Source organism: Fukomys damarensis, unplaced genomic scaffold (genome assembly GCF_012274545.1).
Source record: "Fukomys damarensis isolate Sample0158 unplaced genomic scaffold, DMR_v1.0_HiC HiC_scaffold_24, whole genome shotgun sequence".
NCBI lineage: Eukaryota > Metazoa > Chordata > Mammalia > Rodentia > Bathyergidae > Fukomys > Fukomys damarensis.
The window spans coordinates 65,177,692-65,199,396 of NW_022900936.1; the positions used below are offsets into that span (position 1 = coordinate 65,177,692).

General features: G+C 37.1%; 1 protein-coding gene and 1 long non-coding RNA gene across 6 annotated transcripts in view; one reads left to right on the forward strand and one right to left on the reverse strand.

Moving 5' to 3' along the window:
* The window catches only part of Polq (DNA polymerase theta), a 161,684-nt gene extending 142,494 nt beyond the window's left edge, over positions 1-19,190 (reverse strand). For 3 of the 5 annotated variants that reach the window (XR_004518780.1, XM_033768086.1, XM_033768087.1), the window contains exons 1-6: positions 18,850-19,094; positions 17,601-17,780; positions 15,115-15,245; positions 13,323-13,479; positions 11,174-11,282; positions 337-556 (exon numbers count right to left, since the gene is read on the reverse strand). Coding sequence is in view for 4 of the 5 variants with exons in the window: in XM_033768086.1 (XP_033623977.1) it covers positions 337-556; positions 11,174-11,282; positions 13,323-13,479; positions 15,115-15,245; positions 17,601-17,780; positions 18,850-19,006 (954 nt within the window). In the remaining variant the exon portion in view is untranslated. Of the gene's footprint in view, positions 1-336; positions 557-11,173; positions 11,283-13,322; positions 13,480-15,114; positions 15,246-17,600; positions 17,781-18,849 lie in introns of all 5 variants that reach the window. The other 2 variants (XM_010630003.3, XM_010630002.3) reach the window with 1 other exon arrangement.
* Positions 19,191-19,240: 50 nt separating this feature from the next.
* Positions 19,241-21,705, forward strand: part of LOC104866171 — a 7,188-nt gene continuing 4,723 nt past the window's right edge. Inside the window, exon 1 of the long non-coding RNA XR_781364.2 lies at positions 19,241-19,370. This is a non-coding gene — a long non-coding RNA (uncharacterized LOC104866171). The remainder of the gene's footprint in view (positions 19,371-21,705) is intronic.

A 21,705-nucleotide genomic window follows, 5' to 3' on the forward strand; every position in this document is an offset into this window, starting at 1 on the left:
AAACAAAAAAAAAAAAAAAAAAAAAAAAGTTTATATTATAGTGCTAGGGATTTAGCTCAGTGGTGCTGCTGCCTCTAGGTACTAAAATAAAAAAATTTATGTTATATATTAGGAAATAATGATCATTTAAAGACACAATTACATTCCATCACCATCAACCCTTTAATATTAGCTTAATATTAATTCTAATGGATATATATATATATATATGTATAGCTTAATACTAATTCTAATGGATATACAAACTTTGCAACCTCTAATTATACAATTTAAAAAATGTTAATAACTAGTTAGAAAATGCCATTGAATAAAAAGATATTGATAGTGGTGATTTACCTTCACTTGTAACATGGGTTGAAATTCCCTTATAAGCTTCATTGAAGAGTCATAAATGGAATTTCCAATTTTTACTGACTCCAAAAGTGGTACAGGACGAAAGTCAGTATGGTAGAGTTCAGCATTCAACCAGGAAGCTATAAGCTCCAAATTAGGGAGAGTGGCGCTCATGCCAACAACCTGTACAGCATTAGACAGGGAACTGGCTAAATCTGCCTGGCTGTGAAAAACAAATGAAAATCACATTCAAAGATACACACTAAATTAACAAGTAGTGCTACTAAAATGCTTTTGATCATGTCCTTTGGTGCACACATGTATACCAGAGCTGATCAAAATATATGGTGAATGTTTACATTTTAAAATTTATTATAGTAAAAAATACATTGCCATTAATCTCCTTCCAAATATTCTCCCTCACTTCAAACACACTTATCTCACTGTTCTTGCCACATTCTGAAGCAATTCCAGAAGTCCTCTTTCATTGGTGTCTTTATAAAGTATGATGAAAAATACAGTGAATGTTGCTGCTGAGTGCCATCCAATAAAAAGGCAGGCTGATAAAAAACTCTGACACGTGTTTTCATCTTCCTTATGCACCACATATGGCACCATGAGACATATAGCTCTCCCTCAAAGTCAAAATGACCATGAAAGGTAAATGTTTGGAATCAAATTCAGGACATCAAGTCAATCGTAACAGCACAAGACACTAAAACAAGACTTCCAGAATGCTTCAGAAAGTAACAAGAATAATGGAAAGTGTGTTTTGAGAATTAATGGCAGGGTGTCTTTCACTGTAGTAATTTGTTTTAAAAAATCAGATATTTAGCAGCTGAGCATGGTGGCTCACACCTGTAATCCCAGTACTCGGGAGGCTGAAGCAGGAGGATCACTGTGAGTTGATACCAGCCTGGGCTACACAGTGAGTTCCAGGTCAGTCTCAAGTATATAGTGAAACCCTGTCTCAAAAAACAACAACAGCAAAAAAAATTAGCTATTTATCATATTTTTTGATCATACTATAAACATTTAACATATAGGTCTAGGAACATAATTACTGTATCATAGATTACTGGGTTACCATTTATCTTCCGCTTTAATAAATAATGTCAAAGTGTTTTCCAAAGAGACTGCACCAAAATACTTCTCCAACCATCCACGTATATTCTATTGCTCTAGTCACAACTTGGTATTGTCAACCTTTCTAGTGTTAGCTGTTATGGACAGTGTATGATGATATTTGTTTGAAGAGATGATATATATCTGCTTGATTGCTAATGATATCGAGCAGCATTTTCACATTTACAGGCCATTTGTATACTCTCTTGCAAATGTCAGTTCAAATTCCTTGTCAGTAATTGGGCTATTTGTGCTTTTCTTACTTATAGAATTGATTAAAATAGTTTAGAAAGTGACTTCGCTCTTTCATTCATTTTTCTCTTGTTTTTACCATTTTTTTCTTTATATTTTCTGTGACATTACCTTACAACTCTTTTCTGAAGTTCTTGAAATGGATAAATTAAGTAATTTACATATCTATGTAAAATTGTATCAATTTCACTTTAAAACAACTTCAGTTGCATTCATTTATTATGGTATTTTCTTATTAAGTTTATTGGTACATTTTAGGAATACACTATGATCACATTCATCATTGGGAATTTGTACCTGTACATGGTATATCTTGGTTCTTTTTTCCCTATTCCCCTTCCCTCCCTTCTATCCCTCCATCCCTCCCTACTTACAAAAAACTTTGTTTCCATTTTTTCCTTCTTTTCTCATATTTTTTCCTTTCCCTCCTTCCATTTCTCTTCCCTCTCTCACTTCCCCTTCCCCTTTTTTTATTTCATATTATCTAAACAAGATGTGGGTTTTTTATAAAATGGAGTACTATTCAGCCATAAAGAATGAGAAACTAGAGACCTTTATAGCTAACACATGGAGGCTACACTCAAGTGAAATAAATAGGACACTCATGGGTAAATATCAAATAATTTGTCTGGTGCGAGAAACTGAAAAGTGTAAGTGAGCACCAAAATGTATTATGAGATATTTTATAGCCCAAAACTATTTTCTATCGATTATTCATTTGAACCAAATATGATCAAAAATATATTATTTAATTTGTAAACATGTATACATTTTCTATTTATGCCTTGCTTATACTTGCTTGATTCCACTGTTCTCAGAGTATTTTTTTAACTTTTAATTTTTATTAGTACATGTTTACAGTATATAATGACTATGTTCAAGAATTGCTTGTTTTTGTTTTTGTTTTATTTTTGAGTCAGGGTCTCAATGTAGTTCAGGCTGGCCTTAAACTCCCAGTAATCTTCCTGCCTTGGCCTCCCAAATGCTAGAATCACAGGCATGCACCACCATACTCAGCAGCCAAACGTATATTTTAAGTAATTTTAATCCTTTGAAATATATTAAGACTTATTCTATGACCCAGCATAGGATAAAATTTTACATAAATATTTTATTTAGATACACTGAAAAACATATGTACTCTGCTGTTTTTGGTAACTAGTCTATACACAATTAGGTCAAACTTGTTGATTGAATTGGTCATATTGTCTATATCCCTAATGATTTGGGATATAGTATATCTATCATATATAGGTCATAAGGTAAGAGAAATATTCAAATCTTCCTATGAAAGAAAGCTATGTAGTACCCAACATGATAAATGAAAATAGATCAACACGCAGATCTATCAGTATGAAATGTCACCACAAGAAAGGAAAAAAAGCTCCCAGAGGAAAAAAAAAATCTTAATTTTTAAAAATATTATATAAAGACTGGGTGTGGTGGTGCATGCCTGTAATCCCAGCACTCAGGAAGCTGAGGCAGGAGGATCGCTATGAGTTCAAGACCAGCCTGAGCTACATAGTGAGTTTCAGGTCAGTCTCAACTATATAGTGAGACCCTGTCTCAAAAAACAAAAAAAAAAACAAAAATACACACACACACACACACACAAACACACACACACACACACACACACACACACACATAGAAACAGGTCCCCAAATCAGACTTCTAGATCACCTAAGGCAACCCCAAAGGGAAACAAGATGGAATAATCTGATACTCAAACTCCTGGACTTCCTGAACTGGCAACAAAAAGAGGATCTGGAAAAAATGAAGTCACAAATAATTTCTCAGACAACAGCAGAGATTGCATCCAGTGCATATCTTTCACCCAGTGAAAGATATGATTAACAAGTTTAGAGTGGACACAGATAAAAAAAATAGAGGAGCTGAAGAACATGATGGAATCCCAACATAGGAAACAAATGGAATCCATGAAACAGATGCAAACAGATTTCCAGGAGATTAAAAACTCCATTGAAAGTTTACACAGGAGAATGAATTATGCAAAGACAGAATTTCAGATATAGAAGACAGAATTCAATTAGTGAAGAGGAAAAGAAAAATTTCTTAAAAATAGTAATAAGTCACACATGTAAATACCAATTAGTTTCTCTGGTATAATTGACAATGTGAAATAGGAAGAAAAGATCTCAAGGTGTAGGGGAAGTGGGAAGGGTAGAGGAAAGGATATAAGGGAAAAGAAAAATATGAGAAAATGAAAAAATGGAAATAAAGTATCTGCAAATAGGGAAGGGAGGAGGGGGTGAAGGAAGGGCAGGCGTATGGGGAAAAAATAAGAACAAAGACCTGTCATGTAAAGGTACAAGATCCCAATGATGAATGTAACTGTACTGTATACCTAGAATGTACCAATAAACTCAATCAGAAAAAAAAATAGTAAGGGATCATGAGAAATCAATCCATTATCCAATCTAGATAATGCAAAGAAGAAGAATATAAGACTGATTGGAGTCAATGAAGAAACAGGAGAGTGTGCAGTCAATATAAAAAGACTATTGACAGAAGTAATGTCAGAAAACTTCCCAAGTGAGGGAAAATATTTTGACATAGAGATAAGTGAGGCATATGGAAATCCCAACTCACCGTGATAAAAAAAATCACATAGGCATATAATAGGATTGCAGAAACCCAAAAGAACAAAATTCTACAAGCAGTCAGACAAACAAAAAAATAAATAATCACATGCAAAGGAAAGCCTATCAAAATCACAGCAGACTTCTGAACACAAACCTTCAAGGAAAGAAGAGCTTGGAGTGATATATTTCAAGCCCTAAAGGAAAACAGCCTCCAACCCACACTGATGTACCCTGTAAATCTCTGTCAAAATTGAAGGAGAAATAAGATACTTTCATGATAAAGAGCATCTGAGGAACTTCATGAATACCAAACTAGCACTCCAAAAAACAATTTTTAACAATACTCTAGGAAACAAAAATGACAATAACAATCCCAGGAAGCCCAGGAGAATGAATCCATCAGGCATGACAAGAAATTAAATGCAAAGGGGGAGATTCCAACAAAAAGAAAAAGTCATGACAAGGATAAGTAAACACATATCAGTTAGAACCATCAATGTCAATGGTCTCAATTCACCAGTCAAAAGAAACATATTGGCAGAATGGGTCAAGAAGCAAGATCCAACAATATGCTACATATAAGAAACACATTTAATTCAAAAAGAAACTCATAGACTGAAAGTTAAAGGGTGGAAAACAATACTCCATGCAACAGGAACCCAGTAAAAAGCAGCAGCAGCTATCCTCTTTGCACATCACACAGATTTCAAACCAACAATGATCTAGAGAGACAAAGACAGACACGACATTCTTGTAAAGGGAACAATAAAAGACTAAGAGATGACAATCATAAATATATATGCACCAAATACTAGTGTGCCCATCTATATAAAACAAATACTAATAGACATGAAAAATCAAATAAGCGCTAAATTAATAGTAATGGGGGACCTAAATACCCCAATGTCATAAATAGATCAACTAGACAGAACATTAACAATACTAGAATTCAATCAAACTCTTGAACAAATGAACTTAACAGATGTTTACAGAGTGTCCCACCCTACAAAATCAGAATACATATTCTTCTCAGCTGCACATGGGTCGTTCTCCAAAATAGACCCACATACTCACTCACAGAACATGTCTAAGTAAGTGCAAAGAAATTAAAGTGATTCCCCTGTATATTATCAGGCCATAGTGCAATGAAATATCAATAGTAAAAGACACTGCAAGAATCTAACAAACACATGAAAATTGAACAACACACTCCTGTATAACCAATGGGTCACAGAGAAAATTAAAGAAGCAATCAGACAGTTCCCAAAATTAAATGACAATGACAATACAACATATTGGAATCTATGGGACACAATGAAAGCTCTCTTACGAGGGAAACTCATAGCACTGAATATGCATATTAGGAAAACAGAGCGAGTTCAATTAAACAACCTGATGCTGAACCTCAAGCTTCTAGAAAAAGAAGAGCAGGACAAACCCAAAGCTCATATAGGGGAAGAAATTACAAAGATCAGAGCAGAAATCAATGCAATGGAGACTAAAAAAAATTACAAAATAATGAACAAAGCCAAGAACTGTCTCTTTAAAAGAATAAACAAAATTGACAAACCCTTAGCCAAACTTTATCAAAAAAAAAAATAAAGGGAAGAAAAAACACAAATCTATACAATCAGGAATGAAAAGGTTGAAATTACAACAGACCCAGCAGAAAGCCAGAGGATCATCAATACCTACTTTGAGAACCTATACACCAATAAGGTGGAAAATACAGAAGGAATGGACAGATTCCTAGATTCGTATGAATTCCCAAAGATGAACCAAGATGACCTAAAAATTCTAAATGATGCAATATCAATCAATGAAATTGAAAATGTAAGCCGGGCGTGGTGGCACATGCCTGTAATTCCAGCACTCCAGAGGCTGAGACAGGAGGATCACTGAGAGTTTGAGACCAGCCTGGGCTACACAGTGAGTTCCAGAGCAGTCTGAACTACATAGTGAGACCCTGTCTCAAAAAAAAAAAAAAACAGAGAGAGAGAAATTAAAAATGTAATTAAAAACTTACCAAATAAAATAAGCCTGGGCCGTGATGGCTTCATTGCTGAATTCTAAAAGACATTTAGAGAGGAACTACTGCCACTACTGTTTAAAGTCTTCAATGAAATTGAAAGGGAAGTAATACTCCCAAATTCATTCCTACAAGCAAGCATCACCTCGATCACAAAAGGAGAGAATGAACCAACCAAAAAAGAGAATGAACATTGATACAAAAATCCTTAATGAGATATTAGAAAATAGAATGCAAAAGATCATCAAGAAGATCATACAGCCGGGGGTGGTGGCGCACGCCTGTAATCCCAGCACCCTGGAGGCTGAGGCAGGAGAATCGCTGTGAGTTCGAGACCAGCCTGGGCTACATAGTGAGTTCCAGGTCAGTCTCAACTACATAGTGAGAGCCTGTCTCAAAAAAAAAGAAGAACATACAACCTGACCAAGTGGGATTCATCCCAGGGATGTAGGGATAGTTCAACATACGTAAGTCAATAAATATAATACACTATATTAATAGAGCTAAGGGTAAAACTATATGATCATCTCAATAGATGCAGAAAAAGCATTCAACAAAATCCAACAGTCATTCATGATAAAAACCCTACAGAAAACTGGAATAGGTGGTCTCTACCTCAATCTGATAAAAGCCATCTATGAAAAACCAACAGCCAACATCATACTAAATGGTCAAAAAGTGAAATCCTTCATACTAAAATTAGGAACAAGACAATGATGTCCACTCTCACCACTCCTGTTCAATATAGTTTTGGAAATATAGGCCATAGACATTAGCAAAGAGAAAGCAATACAAGGAAGGAGTCAAATTGTCATTATTTGCAGATGACCTAATATTCTATTTAGAAGACCCCAAGAACTCCACCAAGCGTATTCTAGACTTAATAGCCAAATTCAGTAAAGTAGCTGGATACAAGGTTAACACACAAAAATCAATAGCTTTTCTGTGCATGAAAAACAGATTCACTGAGAGAAAAATGGGGTGAACAATTCCTTTTACGATAGCATCCAAAAAATTGAAATACCTAGGAATCAGCCTAACAAAAGAAACCAAAGACCTCTACTCTGAAAACTACAGCACTCTGAAAAAAGAGATTAAAGAGGATATCAGAAAATGGAAAGACATCCCTTGTTCCTGGGCAAGCAGAATTAACATAGTGACAATGACCATACTTCCAAAATTGCTATATAGAGTCAATGAAATCCCAATTAAAATCTCAGCATAGCCAGGCGTGGTGGCTCACACCTATAATTCCAGCACTCAGGAGGCTGAGGCAGGAGGATTGTTGTGAGACCAGCCTAGGCTACATAGTGAGTTCCAGGTCAGTCTCAACTACATAGTGAGACCCTGTCTCAAAAAACGAAAAAAACAGAAACAAAAAATCTCAGAAGCATACTTCACAGACCTTGAAAAATACAATACAAAAATTCATTTGGAACAAGAAGAGACCTAGAATAGCAAAAGCAATTCTAGGCAATAAAGAGAAGTTAGGGGGCTGGGGATTTAGCTTAGTGATTCCAGCACCTGCCTTGCAAGCACAAGGGTCCAAGTTCAATCCCAAGTACCAAAAAAAAAAAAAAAAAAAAAAAAAAAAAAAACTGAGAGAAAGAGAAGTTAGGGGTATCACAATCCTCAACTTGAAACTATACTACAAAGCTGATGTGATAAAAATAACATGGTACTGGCAAAGAAACAGACCTGAGGGCCAGTGGAACCAATTAGAAGATGCAGAAACAAATCCAGACACACTTAGCTACCTCATGTTCCACAAAGGAGCCAAACACCCTCACTGGAGGAAAGAGAGCCTCTTTAATAAATGGTGCTGGAAAAACTGGGTTTCACCTTGCAAAGATTAAAACTAGACCTATATCAATCACCATGCACTAAACTAAAACCAAAATGGATTAAAGATCCAAATATTAAAACAGTAAATCCAGACACATTCAGCCACCTCATCTTTGACAAAGAGCCAAACAACCTCAGTGGAGAAAAGATAGCCTGTTTAATAAATGGTGTTGGAAAAACTTGCCAAAGATCAAAACAAGACCTATATCTCTCACCATGCACTAAACTAAAATCAAAGTGGATTAAAGATCTAAATATTAAAACAGAAATACTAAACCAGCTGGAAAAGAGCTTATTAGTTAGAACTCTTGAAGACATTGGTGTAGGAAAAATTTTATGAACAAAACCTCAGTTGCCTGTGAGCTAGCACAAACAATCAACAAGTGGGATGTCTTCTTATTAAAAAGCTTCTGCACAGCAAGAGAAATGATCAACAGTGTGAAGAGACAACCCACAGTGTGGGAAAAGAATTTTCACCAGCTCTTCCTCAGACAAAGGTCTATTATGCAGATTATACGAAGAACTTAAAAAAAACCAGAGCCCCCCCACAAATTTAAATCCCAATCCAAAAATGGGCATTTGAAATGAACAGACACTTCTCAAAGAAGTAGAAATAACAAATAAACATGAAAAATGTTCAACATCACTGGTTATTGAAGAGATACAAATGAAAACAATGCTGAGATTCTACCTCACCCCAGAAAGAATGGCTACTATCATGAAATCAACCAATAACAAATGCTGGCAGGGCTGTGGGGAAAGAGAAACCCTGCTCCACTGCTCCACTGCTGGTGGGAGTGTAAACTAGTGCAACCACTGTAGAAATCAGTATGGAGATAGATACCTCAAAGAACTAGGATTAGGGTCCCATTAGACCCAGTTATCCCTCCGCTGGGTATCTTTCCTAAAGAATTAAAAGTATCATACCATAGTGATATATGTGCACCCATTTTCATAGCAGCAAAATTTATAATAGCTAAAACTTGTAGCAGCCCAATTGCCCATCAATGGGGAGAATGGATAAAGAAAATGTGTTTTTTAAAATAAAATGGACTACTACTCAGCCATAAAAAAGGAGAAATTAGAGACATTTATAGCTAAATGGATGCACATTGAGGCAATAGTCTTATGTGATATAATTAGGACACATAAGTGTAAATATCAAATAGTTTCTCTATTGTGAAAAACTGAAGGTGTAAATAAGCACCAAAAGGTATAACAGATAATGTGAAACAGGAAGAAAAGGAAAAAAGAGGAAGGGGACACAGGAGGGGTAGGTGAAACAGGAGGAGTAGGGGAAAGGAAAGAAGGGAATGGAATTAATATAAGAAAATGAAAAATAATGGAAACAAAATCTTTGTAGATTGTGAGGGAGGGAGGGGTTAAAGTAAGGGCAGGGGAATAGGGAAAAAATAAGAACCAAGATTGATTATGGGTACAAATTTCCAAGAATGAATGTCATATTAAATTTATTGGTACATTAAATGTACCAATAAAATTAATTAAAAATACTTCTAATCTTGACTTTTATACCTAGGCAACTTATTTAATATAAATTAAAAGGAATTCTCAAATATGGTTTGAAGCCAGCCTGGGAAATTTTGCAACTTAGTGAGATCTTAAAAAACCAAAATAAAATAAAGGCTGGCAATGTAGTGCAATGCCAAGGCCCTGGGCTCAATCCCTAGTGTGGTAAAAAATAAAAAATAACAACCCTTAAGAACTTTACCCTATTGTCTTCACTGAAATAAGGGGACTTTTCTGGATGACAGCTCCACAAAAATGAGGAAATAAACCAAGAGAAAGGCCTGAATGCCAAAAAGGGGCCCTGTCTCAAACCGAAGGTAAGAGAAATGATGACAATGATGAAGAGAGATCCCTAGGCAAGTACTATGTGGCACATACACAAACTAAACCTCTCCTAGGCTGCAGCACTTTGGAAGACCTTTGGACAAAAAACTAGGTGGTGACTTTGGTAGGAGAGCAAATCTACTGGAATATAATAGTTGTGGACTTACACACCTGAAGAAGAGGCCAGGGGTAAATTAATAACAAGCCCCTATGAAACCAAGCCACCAAACAAGAAAGACATCTGTTAATTTCAGATAAAACATTTTTTAGAAAGGTAAAAGTTATCACAATATAATCTAGCTCAGTTCACAACAGTACTCATAACACTGAAAAATATTAAGCAAAATCATATTACATTTGGAGAATAGGAAGAGGATGAGAGGATAAGGAGAGGCTGAGAAGAGATTCAGTGTCAGTGAGGAGAGATTTTCCAAAGTCAAAAGTTGATAGATGATGTCTAAAACTAAAACTGAAGTAGGTGCATTTAGAGACACTGCTGTAAATATAAATACAACTTTTAAAAAGCTGGAAGACTTGAAAGTTAAGGGCAGAAGGAGTCGGGGAAATGTGAAGGGTAGGGGAAAGGAAAGAAGGGAAAAGAAAAAATATGAGGAAAGGAAAAAAATGGAAACAAAGTCTCTGTAAATAGGGAAGGGAGAGCATGGGTATGGGGAAAATATAAGAACCAAGACATATCATGGAAAGGTACAAGTTCCCAAGGATGAATGTAACTGTACTTAATACCTAAAATGTACCAATAAACTCAATGAGAGAGAAAAAAAAAGACTTGAAAGTTCTTGTCTCTGAGAAGTGGGGGCTGAAGAAATGTTATTTTGTAAAATTAGTCCTGACAATTCAAATTATATGTGTGTATGTATAATTGACAAACACAAAATCGAGATTTTTTTTGAAAAATCTACCCTGAAATACTGAGTGGTTGGAAATTTAACAATATTTACAAAGTAATCTAAAATCAATTTTAGCCTGAAATGTTTCTTTTAGAATAAGAACAGACTACTGCACACACATTTGCTGTAAAGAAAGTACTATCTCCCTTTAACTTGTACTTTTGCACTTTGAAGACAGTTTCTCAACACTGGATAGCAGGAATGCAGTAATTTCCAGTACTCACCAAGATGCTGATTTCTGAGTGAGAAAACAAATCTTAGTGAGCAAAAGTTCCAGCAGATACCCTCGGTGAGAGTCTCCCAGCATGTGCAGCTCATCCACAACCACGATTCCTAAAAAGTTTCCAGATGCTGAGTTTTACAGAACTTCACAATCCTAAGAATTTTAAAAGACGCAGTAGCATATCTATACAGTTAATAACTATGACTATAATATATTGTGTGATGAAATTTCAAGCTATAAAAGAAAAAACAGATTCTGCATAATAGGTAATTATTTTCCAAGATGATTCAGTTATAATAAGTAGTCCTACTACAATGTACTCTGGATCTAAAAAACCAATGATTAGCTATCTCAGAACTAACCAAACCCAGGTAACATGGCCTATCATTACTTAGACACTTCTAAATCAGCAACTTTGGCCAGGCATGGTTTGTGCACCTGTAAATCCCATACTCAAGAGGCTGGAGGAGGATCACTGTGAGTTCAAGGCCAGCCTGGGCTACATAGTGAGTTCAAGTCAGTCTGAACGACAGAGCAAGACCTTGTCTCAAAAAAGCAAAAAAATAATAAATAAATAAATAAATAAATAAATAAATAAATAAATAAATAAATAAATTGGTAACTTTATAGAAATAAACATGCTGATATACCAAAGACATCTATGTTAGTTATTCAGTGTTTAATTTTTTTTTTTAAGTAATGGGGTTTGTACGCTGGGCCTTTGCACTGAGTTACATGCCCAGGCCCTCCCCTGTTTTTGAGACAACATCTTTCTCAGTTGCAAAATTTCCCAGGCTGGACTCAAACTGACTCCTGCGTCAGCCTCCCAGAGTGCTTGATTATAGGTATGAGCCACCATATCTGGCTTGTATTACCTTTATAAGGAAACAACTATCCTCATGTAAAAAATGTTGCCTAGTAAAAAATGGAACTAGATCAAGAAGAAATTATTTTAAGAGATTTCTCTTAATGTGATAGGCTAATGTCATCCTGCTGCAAAACATAAATACTTCTCTACAACTTGAATAAATGAACCAATTATGCACTTGGAATGATGCCCAAGAATTACAGAAAATTTAGTATCAACCAATGTCTTCTTTGGATAATGTTTTATAGCATCAGTTTTTTTCCATATGTACTGGTATCCCCCTACCGAATTCTCACCAAACCCAAGTCTTTTCAGACAATTTCCAAAGGATACATGATGCTCTTTTACCTTATCAGTAAGCTATCTCCAAATCATATTATATGAGGATTACTTCAGCATTTATTCATGCATCCAAAAATATTCTATCAATCCTTGCACTAGGTACATTGAATGTAACAATAAGATTCTATAACAATCCTCAGGATATTTAAAGCCCAATGGAGTCAGAACTACTAAGTCAATTCTAACACAAATTGACTTTGATTTCTCTCTCCAAGCTCGGTACAGCAGAGTCCATGTCTTACTAAGCTTTGATTCTCACCCCTCATACCTACTCTACCACAACTTGACCATGTCATTTTTAAGTTTGCCAGGTTCTTAATGAGTGGCTGATATTCTTATATTTGCTGCTGGGATCACAGATATGCACCACCATGCCAGGCTTCACTGACATTTCTATGTTTTCATGGTTCCCTATCATTTACATCAAATGGGCACTTTCAGGTCCAGGCCTAATCTAGATATCAGAGCACTAGAGTATGATGATACACAGATATATTAACTGTGGAGGTGGCAAATCTGGCCCATAAAGGCTTCTATCGCTGGTAAAGTTTAGAAGGAAAATGAAAACTGACAGACTCAAGAATATCCTCTGTTTTATAAAGTACAAAAATGCAAGGTAGTAAAGCCAATAACCGCAGCAGAACACAAAACATACTTTTTTACAGAGTTGCTAACATTACAGATACCAATTCTTGCCTCCAGAAATAGATGACAGATCATAATAAACATGGGACTAGGGAACACTGCTTACCATGACTCAGACACTTCTAAATTGGAACCTATATAGAAAGACATCTACATCAGTTAAGTAAATTGATTCTTTTGTAGTAATGGGGTTTGTACCCTAAGCCTTTGCACTCAGTTATGTACAGAAATCATAATAGTTTCATTCTGTTCCATCAAATATAGCAATAAGAAGTATTTGCTTAAATTTTCTTACCCAACAGATCCATCTTATTTTCCTCTATGAGGCGATTGATCAGACCATTGGCTCTCTCAATTGTGCAGACAGCAATATCCAAGGAAGAGAAATGCCCTGTTGGAGAGGCACTGCCCATATAACCATCCACTTTTATCCCTACTTCCTGAAACAGACTCTGAATTGAGAACAACACAGGTGAAAAAAATTGCAATTCACAAATTATGGATGGGTTTGATACAAACAAATGGACATAACTATCTAAAGACATTTATGGGATTACTGTCAGTTACTCCTGGCCAAGGCTCACGTCCTTTTTAGAAACACATACTAAAAAATATGAAGTTTGAAATTGACAAAGCTCAATAGAGAGATTTCTGTTAAGACAGTCAAAATTAAGATACATCATGTACAAGTACAAATTCCCTGATGAAGTTAGCATTATGTATATTTGAAACGTTCCAATAAAATTCAAAAATAAAACCGTTTTTAAAAAATCAAATAAAATTAATTCATTTTATGGCAGCATTTAGTAATCTAAGATCTAAGAAGTGTTTATAGTAATTAAAATCAAAGGAAATTACCTTAAGCACTAACATTTTTAATCTAATAAACAGCAAGAAATGAGGGCATTTTAATGAAGGCTAATTTAACATTTTAAGGAACAATGTATACTTCATACATAAAACAGTATTATCCTACTAAAGACCACTTTATGTAATGGAAGAAAAGTTTTTAGAAGTCAAAATCAGTGGAAGTGCAGTATTAACTTTTTTCTTATTTATTTATTTTTATTTTTTACTGGGGATCAAACTTAGGACCTCATGCTTGTAAGAACAGATGGTGGAATCACTGAGCTAAATCCCCAGCCCAACTTTTTTCTTTTTCTAGTTTAATTTTTGGCTAATATACCTTCTCAGTAAAAAGGATCCTTTCATCATTTTGTTATTTTGGGTCTAAATTAGAGAATGATTCCATGAAGCACCAGCTTTGTTGGTTATTTGGCTTTTGAAATAACTGTTAAAAAGATTGACAGACCCACAGAACTTTAGACCTGTTCATTCAATAAATTTCTTCAAAGCATGAGTGAATCCAGTGGCAAAAGGGACTAGAATCCAGACTTTTTGGCCTATTAGTACAATACTCTTTCTGTTCTAACAACACATTTTTTTCACTGAAGAAATCACAATAGTAAAGTTATTGCATTTGGTGAAACACTATTTGGGAAAATACCTTAAAAATTAGCTAGTATAGGGCCAGGGATATAGCTCAGTGGTGTTGCCACCTGCCTCGCAAGCACAAAGTCCTGAGTTTGATCCCCGATACTGCAAAAAAAACCAAACCAAACCAACCAAACAAACAAAAAAACTAGCTAGTATCATATTAATGCAAACTTGACTATTTCTTTTTGCAAAAGAAGGAAGGAACATAGTCCTCAAACAAAATGGGAAACGCTTCCTCAGACACTGGCTGCTCATCTTACTCGACCACAATTCAGTTAAGGTGCTGATTCTTAATTTTCAGGGTTATATGCTAATTAACTGTTTGCTTCCTAAGAAAACATTTATAAATTTTTACACAATAGTCAATAATCACGTATGTGACTTTATGGCCCTTTCTCTTTTATGCAACAATAATTTTTTAAAGTTTTCCTTTGTAAACTTTTAACACTTGCAATAGCTTTTAAAGGTAAATGGGATACAGTAAAGAAATTGTGTTTTTCACTTGCTTTTATAAACTTTTTCATATGAATAAAGCTAAGAATGCCAATAACAGGCCTTTTACTATTTCAAACTTATTATCTGAACATTACCTGGAGGTAATATTTCTTCTCTTTAGCCACAGAAACAAAGGGAAGAATAAACAAAGCTTTCTTCCTCATTTCCAAAACACACTTCAAAATAAGTAATTCTGCAACAAGGGTCTTCCCAGCACTTGTAGGAGCTAAAATATGATTATTCAACACAGTTCAAATTAAAAACAAGTAATATTTGGTACAATGCATTAACGTTTTAAGCCATATTCAGTATTATAGAGCCTAAGGCTAGCCTATCACTAAGATCCCAACTAACATTTAAAACCTTTATATCCTGAAAAGCCCAACTTTAAACCAGCTTTCTAAATACATTCTCATTGAAAAGTTTAAAAAAATCTTTTTGAGAGTAAAATTATCTTTATTATCAGCAATAAATGACCAATAGTATTGAGTGCCTAGCACATACCTAAAGATTCCTCCCCGCAAAAAATACTCTTTCATTTACTGAATGATTAAAAGCCCTGCTTTGAAGAGGATGAACAACTTCAACATAATGTGATAGGAGCTGTGATAGGAACTGGGAGAGGGCAGCTGGAAGGAAGCTTGTAGAAAAGAACTAGAATTTATGAGAGGGAAGATGAAATGAAAGGGGAAAGGAATATCAAGCTTAAGAAATGGCATACACAAAGGTCTAAATGAGATCCTGGCCTACTTGGATGACAGTAAGGAATTTACTAAGTACTCCGGGAATGGAAGAAGATATGAAAGTGGTACTCGAGGAAGAGTTTTAGAACCCTACTAGGAAAGCGGCTTACTGGACTATCCTAAAAGCAATGCAGAATGATTGATGAATTCTTTGAAAAGTAGTGACAAGATCATATTTGTGCCTTGAAAGGGCACTTTTGACTGAAGGAGCAAGGCAAAACAGAGGGGAAAAACTAGTTTAAAAGACAGCTGCCTAAACTGTAAGAAAAATTATGAAGTGCTGCATTCTGCAATGAGTTTAAAAGCAACAAGTAGTCAGAAGCAGTCAGAATCAAGAGATATGTGGGTAATTGTGTGAACTGATGACCAGTGATATGAGTGATATCCAAGGTCCAGTTTGCAACTGAAGTACACACTATTCTACCATGGCCACTAATGTCAACATTCAGGAGTAGTGCTTTCTAGAGACAAAAAATGTTCTAAACTCTTATACACTGCCTGGGCATGGTGGCACATGCCTATAATCCCAGCACTCTGGAGGCTGAGGCAGGAGGATCAATGTGAATTCGAGACCAGCCTGGGCTACATAGTGAATTCCAGATCAGTCTCAACTACATAGTGAGACCCTGTCTCAAAAATAAATAAATTAATTAATAATAATAATAATAATTTGATCCTGAATACTACCAAGAGTTTGTCTCTTCCCACCCCAACCCATATCCCATACCCCATAATTTGCAAGGTTACACAACCAGTAAGTGATACTACTTTCAAACTCAGTCTAACGCCACAGGCTAAACATATGTCTGCTGTTAAGTTAATTCTCTAATTCTTTTTTGCAGCCACAATGAAAAATCTGGGTGACTAACAATTTCAGAAAATACTAACACAAAGGAATTGACCAGATTTCAAAGTCAATGTAGCAAACACAGATCAAAAATATGTATATCAAAGTTGCCCTAGACAGCCCACATAAATCTACAAAACATATTTTAGTTCTGTACATAGAACCCTGTAAAAACAGATCAATTTGTAAGCATATAATGTATAATATTCACACCCTGAAAGCAACTGAGATGAAATGCGGAAATAAATTTACATCTCCCATCACACACACTATGGGACACAAGCTTGTAGAGCAGACCTGCTTATTTATAAATTATAATATCTATGGTGGCTTACATCTATAATCCGAGCACTCAGGATGCTGAGAGAGGAGAACTGCCACAAGTTTAAGGCCAGCCTTAGCTACATAGTGAGTTCAAAGTCTGCCTGAACTGCAAAGTGAGACCCTGTCTCAAAAAATACATAAATAAATAAAAATAAATAATATTCCTTGCTTTACCTCTCACCTCAGTCTTATAATGGAACTTTCACAATTTAAATATACATATGATAACTCTACATTTGTAATGAATATTTTAAGACTCTCTATTTATAAAGCCTTGTCTCATCCATCCTTTCAAAAAAAAAAAAAATGTAAGGCTGGGGATTTAGCTCAGTGGTTCTGCCACCTGTCTCGCAAGTACAAGGTCCCAAGTGTGATCCCTGGTACAAAAAAAAAAAAAAAAAAAAAAAAAAAAAAAAAAAAAAAAAAAAAAAACTGCAACAAAAACAAAAATCTACCCAGGTAATCCCAGCACTCAGAAGGCTGAGGCAGAATGATTGCCATGAGTCCAAAGCCAGCCTGGGTGAGCTATATAACAAGACCCTGTTTCCAAAAACTAAATAAATACATTTTTAATTTTTTAAAAAATCTAAACTAACTCAACGTAGTATCTTTTACACAGGTAACATCTTAAAAATAGTATAGAAATGTGTTTGCATAAATTGAGTACCTGAATAAACTAAATTCTTTCCTTCTAAGACTTGTCCAAGCAAAAGGCATTCTGCCTGCCATTCAAACATCTGTTTTACACCAAAACTGTGATATTTCTGTAGAACTGCTTTAGGAAGTCCCCAGTTTGCCAATAACAGCTTGTCTGCTTGGTCATCGGGAACTGGTTGCTGGCATACTCCTTTCAGGAAAAAAAAAAAAAAAAAAGCAACAGATTTAGTTCAGACATACACAACTTTGGTAGTTAGCCTTTCACTGTGTAGTGGACTTCTTGTATGTTAGAATGAAGCTATTTAAAGCAGATACCGAGTTCATAAGGCTCATGGCAAACCGGCCAGGTATAGAAAGGTAATAATAAAATGTTGCCAGGTGAAGAGAATCTTTTTTCTTGAAACAGGCTCTTGCTCTGTAATTCAAGTTGGCCTTCAGCTCACTCCGAATCCCAGACTGGCCTGGGACTCTGGGGCAATCCTCCTGCCTCAGAGTGTTGAGGTTAGGGGTGTGCACAACCACGCCTGCCCGGCCTGGATAGAATTTTTAAAACTTCTTAAAAGCCCAAACAATCCCCTCCTTCCGCAAATACGCTAATACACAATGTAAATTGTGTCGGAATTCCGAGGGTGGGGAGATTAGGGATGGAGGCTCTGCGGGAGATATGCAAGCACTAGAAAGCTAATTTAGGGAGGTTTCTATCTTACTGCTACGAAGACCGCCCTAGAGTTGGCCCTGGCGCGAATAAGGTAGGGTGAAATACACCCAGGTCGAAATTTACGCTTGTCACGAAATTTAACCTTACGACCAATCTGAGAAAACATTGCAATCCCGTCCCGCCTTCCTCTGGACTGTCAACAGCCTGTGCCTCGGCACTATTTAGGAGCAAACCCGCCTCGGGTAACAGGGAGTGGTCAATCTGGAACTTGTTTCTGCGAAGATTGAAGGACCCACGCCGTGTGCACACCTGTGATCCGGCAAGCGAGAGGCTACGGCCCGAGTTTCGGACCAGCCTGAGCTACTTAACGAGCTCGAGGCGAGCCTGAAACACAGGAGAGACCCTGCCTCAAAAAGAACAAAAACAAAAGAGACCGAAAGACCCAGAAGCCAGCTGAACGCTACACCACGCGTGGTCACCGAAAACGCGCCGAAGTCTGGGCTGTGGCGCCAGCCTCGGGTCACAGAGAGGGAGAGGGAGAGAGAGCCGAAGGCGGGGGCCGACACACAGGCGAGCGCGGCCACCCCGGGAGTAGCCGCACCTGCGGCCTTCAGGCTGCGTCCTAGGCCCGGAGGGGGGCTCAGCACTGGCCCGATGGGGAGCTGGGCGCTGACGCCGCTGGCACCGCCGCTTCCCGGGGACGGGTCTGAGTCCGATGCTGAACGCCGCCGTTTCCCACTCCGGCGCGGAAGATTCATTATAAACCCTTGTCCGCTGTTCAGGGCAAAGCATAGTCCCGGAGCCCTCCTACTCGGGAGAATCCCGGCCTAGTGACAGATGTCACCACCAGCTTCCCGCCGGGCTTCAAATTCAGGCCTCCCAGCTCGCCCCGGAACCATAGAGTTCTCTATGGCAAGAATAACCCGAATAAAAAACCATAGAGTGGGGAGGGAGAAAGAGCGGCTCGTGTAAGTATCAGACTTCCGGTCTCCAGCTTGGGCGCTGGCCGGTAGGAGGTTGAGATGGGACGTAGTAGGTTAAGGGAGAAAAACATAAGCGTACCGGCCTAAAAACGTGTCTTCTCTTTTTGTCTATTTCTGCTGAATGAGCTGCCCGTAAGAGGTAGATAGATCAGCTAGTTCTTTTTTTCTTTTTAAATGTAATTTTTAATCTGTTAGGTTTTAAAAAAAATTATTCCAGATTGTATGTGTGTAAAACAGTATAGAAGAAAACCTATGGGTTAGGGATTTAGCTCAGTGGTTCCGCTGCCTGCCTTGCAAGCGCAAGGTCGGGAGTTTGATCCTCTGTACCCCCAAAATAAGAAAATTTAGATTTCTAACAGCATAAATTGCCTTTCTTTTTAAGTGTATGATGGTAAGGCAGGGACTATTTCTGTGCACGATTTCCGTTTTAGCCACCATACACGAGGAATAGGGGATAGGCGCATTGGACATAGGCCTTAGAAAGTCACGCTGCAAGAAAGGAGGTTTAGCCGGGAGTGGTGGCACACGCCTGTAATCCCAGCACTTGGGAGGCTGAGGCAGGATGATTGCTGTGAGTTCAAGACCAGCCTGGGCTACATAGTGAGTTCCAGGTCAGTCTCAACTACATGGTGAGACCCTGTCTCAAAAAAAAAAAAGAAAAAGGAAAGGGGTTGTGGGGGCTCATTCTGAGCCAAGAGCTTATTCACGGGTCTGTATCTACCTTTTGACAAGGTAGAGGCAATGAGTTCTGGACATAACATGGGTGCCTGTGACCCAGTTGCACAGTTCATTCCACCAAGCAAACCTAGTAACAGGAGGCTGCCCTGAAGCAGCTGGAGTATAGTTAAATAAATCAAAAGGGTCTGCAGTCAAAAAAAGAAAAAACAAACTAAACTGGATGTGGTAGCCCACGCCTGTAATCCCAGCACTCTGTAAGGCTGAGATGAGGATTCCAAATTCGAATCCAGGTGGGGAATTGAGCGAGACTGGATTCCTAGCAGGCTGAGTGGTAAGATTAAACCCCTTGCATAAGCCAAACCCAAGGACAGCACCCTCGGTATATAAAGCAGAGAAATATTTGTGCTGCCGATTGAAATAGTGAGGATTCACTCCTGTCCAAACCTAGTTCTGGTGTCTAATGTTGTTTCAATACCTCCTATTTAAAAAAAAAATGCCAAGTGTTATATTAAGTTTCAGTGGCCCAGACCTGATAAATCTTTTAAGTAACTGTATAAACATTCCTTGGAGAAATTTTAACTCAGACCTCAAAGAATTATCATAGATAAAATTCCAAGGAGCATGAGCTCAGATACAAATAAGACAGATGACAGGCAGGTGTGGTGACATATACCTGTAAGCCCAGCACTCAGGAGGTTGAGACAGGAGGATCACCACAAATCCAACCCACTAAAATCCACACGTAGACCACCAAGGATCAGCAGATATCCCCATGGAAATTTATACTTCCAGTTTTTCACTTATTCTTCTTATATTTATTCGGCATTCTATTTTGAAAAATTCTTGATTTTACCAACGTAGTCATTAATTTAAAAATTTTAATAGAACGTCTAGAATTCTAAAGTAAGATGTTTTGTACTAGAAGTGATTTTTAACCTAATGCTAAAAACAGAAGCAAACGAAAATCAAATAATAATTGATGTACACTAGACGACATGACTTCATTTTAGGAAGTCTTTGTGAATTAAAAATTTCTCTTTGAAACCACGGAAGTTATATGGAAACAAATTTTTTACAAACTACATTTGCAAATTGACTAAAACAGAATCATTTACCCAGACTGAACAAACTCTGTGTTTCTCACAGTAGAAGTAGTTTGCACAAACACACAAAAAAGAACGAGCCAGAATATCTACAAGAAAATGTGAGTGGTGCTTTGAATAAAGGAGAAGCTCATTAGGGAGTTTTATGTTTGAAGTCCAGTGTTTCTCAATGGGAACAGTTTCCAATGGTGCCTGGGAGAATTTAGAATTTAGAATTGCCTGGGGAGCTTTTAAGCTATTATCCTACTAGAGATTCTGAGTTCATTGGTCTGGCATAGAGTCCAGTTGCTGTTGGTATGCCTTAAAAACTGGTGTATTAAAAAAAAAAACACAGCTGATGTGTTGTATACAGCTGGAATTGAGAGCCACTGGTGTTACTTCAGGGGCAAAGCCAACTTGAATTCAGACAGCTGCAGTGAAAGAGTTTTCATAAGAGGCTTGAATTACTAAGGGACCCTGAAAAAAGACCTTTTTCCACAATGACCAGCCTGCTAGATATAGCTTATATACACTTCGACCTACGAGGGGGCAACATCAAGATATATCTATTATAAATTGAAAATGTCATACCTGAAAATGCTTGTAAGCTGGGCATGGTGGTACATGGCTGGAATTCTAGTACTCAGGATTATTGAGAGTTAGAGACCAACCCAGGGCACATAGTGAGTTCAGGGCCAGCCTGGACTACATCGC